This window comes from Hipposideros armiger, unplaced genomic scaffold (genome assembly GCF_001890085.2).
Source record: "Hipposideros armiger isolate ML-2016 unplaced genomic scaffold, ASM189008v1 scaffold_811, whole genome shotgun sequence".
In the NCBI taxonomy this organism is placed as follows: domain Eukaryota; kingdom Metazoa; phylum Chordata; class Mammalia; order Chiroptera; family Hipposideridae; genus Hipposideros; species Hipposideros armiger.
The window spans coordinates 410,449-414,474 of NW_017732161.1; the positions used below are offsets into that span (position 1 = coordinate 410,449).

General features: G+C 34.0%; 1 protein-coding gene across 1 annotated transcript in view; it reads left to right on the forward strand.

The window, feature by feature from the left end:
* Window positions 1-4,026, forward strand: part of L3MBTL3 (L3MBTL histone methyl-lysine binding protein 3) — a 136,790-nt gene that overhangs the window by 83,177 nt on the left and 49,587 nt on the right. Inside the window, exon 12 of the mRNA XM_019628837.1 lies at window positions 3,095-3,234. Coding sequence (XP_019484382.1) covers window positions 3,095-3,234 — 140 coding nt within the window. The remainder of the gene's footprint in view (window positions 1-3,094; window positions 3,235-4,026) is intronic.

Below are 4,026 nucleotides of genomic sequence, written 5' to 3' on the forward strand. Positions count from 1 at the left end.
AATGAGAGGTGAGATTATTGTAGATTAGCAAAGATCACAAAAAACTCACACATATATTCAAACATGAGAATGCATTGATCAAAAATGTGTTTTTCAATATATTTCTCTTACCCCTAAGTAACTTAAAAAATAAACCAAATTTATACATTGAAAATTTGATTTTTAGGCGATTTGGGTCCTTTGTAGATATTTAAAATTTTTACTGAAATACTGAGAAATTGCTGTGATTCAAGTGGGGTTTTTAAAGAACAAAAGCATTATCTGTTTAGGTATGTATTAAAATAACTTATCAAATGTAAGTGTTCTAGCTGCTTGTTAATTGGATTGCACAGTAAGAAATGATTCCTTGTTTATCTAGATTCTGCAGGTTGTGAATCTAGGTCTCTAAAAAAACCTGAAGCTTGTATTCCCTGTTCCTCTGAGAGTTAATAGGAATTGTAAAATTGGTGTGATTATTTTCTTCTTTATATAATTTCCTCTTTCTTTCATCTCTATAACCTCTCCACAATGCTGCTTATCTTCCTTTTGCAACACTCTTCCTGAGTTATTTTTATGGGTTTCAGAATGTTCCAGAGTAAAAAGTCTGAGCATACAAAAGATGATGACCATTTGCAAGTATCTATTTAAAAATCCTTTTCATTATTTGTATGATTGCAATCTAAAAGTTATATAATTAATTTAAACTGAGTTAAAAATACTGCATCTTAGAAGCTATTTAGTATTGCCAAGTAAAGGCAACTGGATTATTTTCAGACATCATGTAAGTCTAAATGCCAGAAATAACTCATTAACATGCTGAGTTCCCATTATATATTTATAAATTGTTTTGTTCAGGAAATATTTTTGAGCAGTAGTTTTTTTCCATAATAACTAACATTTGTTGAGCATTTATTTATTAATACCTGTGAGGTATTCCACTAATTAATTGTTTTACATGTATTGGATAACCTTCAAACGACCCTATAATATAGAACTGTTATTTTCTCCAAATTTTTGACGAGCCCACTGTGGCACTGTGAAGTGGATGTGTACTAACTTGCCTGATTGACAGCTGGTTGAGGAGGGAGTTGAGAATGGCTGCCAGTCTAACTCAAGGGACCGTGCTCTTAACCACTTCCTTCTCACTGCCTCTCAAGGCACGGCTCCATGAACTAGTCACAGAGCCAACCTTCAGAGATCTCATGGACTGATAAAACTGTACAAGCTGTACATAATTTAATTAAAATACAGATACAAAATATTATCTAATATTAACTAATATTAATACCTTACTAATATTAAAACTTTTACTCATGCACCTATGAAGGGAAAGAAATTTTTACATGGGTGAATACTGACTTGTTGTTGGGGTGCAATTGAAAATTAAAAAAAAATTTTTTTGGTCTTCTGGGAAGAAAACCCACCTTATAGCAAGGTCCATAATCTCTTTAGAAGTGCTTTTGGTCTGAACAGAGGTTTGCTTGTCACAGCCAGGTCTGTGGTGGCAATCCCGCCCCCACCCTGATGTCCCCGGACCACTTTTTCCCAAGTATGCTGTGGACCCAATCTGAAGGTCCCTCAGCTGGGCCACACCCTGTTCACAAAGTTTCAGCGATTATCTTTGGAGCGTTTCTTCAGAGATGCAGTGTTGTATTTGCTAAGAGAAGGGGATAGTCATGGAAGATTTTATGGAGAAATGTGATACAGAAATCTTTCAGTGTAATTGGAACCATAGTAAAGAATTACTCATGTTTTTGAAATGAGAGAGGAAGATCTTAAAAGACATTCACCAATACAGAAGTTGTGTTTGTTTCCTTGTCACACTAGGGCAGATCTGTGCAGAAGTCTGACTAGAGCCTCAGGGACGAGGATGCAATTCGGAGAACTTCATGAGCAGTGTCAGCTCCTACCCGAGTCCTGTCTTCCTTTTTCTCAGTCCCTTCAACTGGCTTTTCTTAGTCTTCCATTTACAACACTTGAAGCTCCTTATCTGTCAGGGTTTAATCCTTAACAGGCTCAGCCTATTTTCTATTTCGTTAGTAGACTTGTGGAATAGCTGCCGCATCAGGGATATTCTTTGAAAGGTTCATTTCACTGGCACTTATTTTTGTCCTTCCTAAGAATGCTGTGTTTAGGAAAACATAACGAGAAAATTCTCTTTGGATTAATTTACTGAGAGACTACATAAATCAAAACATGCATTTTTTGTTCAAATAACAAGGAAATTTTCTCTTTTAGCAAGAATAATCAATTTTATAAAGACGTAAGCAAAGGCCTATGTTTTGACTAGCATTTGTTGTTAGCTTCGCTGAAAATTATAATAGTCGAATTTGATCTAAGAAGTGTTAGAATATGTGTCTCAACAACGAAATTTGAGAATGTTATGTTTTTAAATGTTGAAATCTAAATGATCAGTAAAAGAGTTGGCTGTGGATGTGGTATTGTCATCTCTAGGAATATTCCATAGCCAGAATGCTTAATTTTATCTCTTCAGGAAGGGAGCATTAATATTGGTTGTGTTATGGTGTTTCCCTTTACTGATTCATTCAGTTGATCTACTGAGAGATCAAAGAATGGGAGGCATTTAAAAGAGAACTAAACTTACATAAAAATATTCTACATATCTAGTGCATTCAGAAGTAAATCTTCCCCATGTAGGATTTGATCTTAAAGAAATTAAAGAAGAAAAGAAAAAGTAGAGAGTATTTTCCACAACCTCTAAAAGATATTTATGAAGTCCATGTAAAGTTTTAAAAATTAGTAACTCTGGACACGTGCAAACTATAATNCCTTTCCTTCCCTGATTTGTGCATTACTTTAGTAATGTTAATTGGATGTTTGATGGTGTTCCTATGAAGATGTTATGTACTCAACTTGCATTGGTAAATGTATGTAATACATCTGTAGAAATATTGCCCAAAAAGTGCCTTTGGCAAGACACTTATTGATGGTTAGGTAGTTTGAAGATAGGTTAAAAATGTAACTTAAATAATGGGAACAACTTATTTGGTATTAAATCTACTATATAAGTTAGAAGAGAATGAAGATGGACAGAACTTTTACGATAGGAATTTTTGGACCTGAATTGTACTGTTAATTTCCTTTTGTTATCCAGGTTCACTTTGATGGCTGGAATAGTTGCTACGATTACTGGATAGATGCAGATTCTCCTGATATTCACCCTGTAGGCTGGTGTTCAAAAACCGGGCATCCTCTTCAGCCTCCTTTGAGTAAGAAACACATGGATACAAAAGTGTTTCCATTTTCTTGCGTGGTGTGCTTAATCATTTCCCCCTCGCCTCTCTCTTCCTGCTTCTCTCTCTACTGCCCATCTCTTCTCTGTGTGTCCTTCTCCCTCTTACTGCATTTTTAATTACCTGGAAGTCAACAAAAATATAAAAGAAAAAAATTTGATGTCTGAAAGAGTCAAGTGTGTATAGACATTCTTTTACTTTTATTTAGAAATAGTCATCTTTTAAAATTTATACTGAATTTTTGGAAGACAATTTGTCAAGACTATAAAAATTTAATGTATCAACATCAGTATCCTGATAGTGATTTTTTACTATAGTTTTGCAAAATGTTACTATTGGGAGAAACTGGGCAAAGTGTACAAAAATCTTCCTCTGTATTACTACTTTAGACTGCATGCAAATCTGCAGTTACCTCCATAAACCTTTCAGTTAAATTCAGTTAAAAAGAATATTAAACAAGAACTTGACATACCATGATATCAATTTTAGAGGAAAGTATACACATTGTAGAAAAAAATATGTCGGAAATATAATAAATTATCATCAAGTTTTAAAAAAAATTTAGCATGTCCTTTTCATCTAGTGGCTTCACTTTTGGATGCCTCTTAGGAGCTGCATAAGGGCTCTTTTAAAAAATGCACGGACATGGTATTGGTTACAGTATGTATGAAATAACAAAAGTTGGAAACAAATATTGGTTAAGTAAATTAGGGTGCACCAATACTACATATACTATGCAACAGTCATAAAGAATATTACTATTGAGATGGAAAGATTTATAAGATGTGAAGTT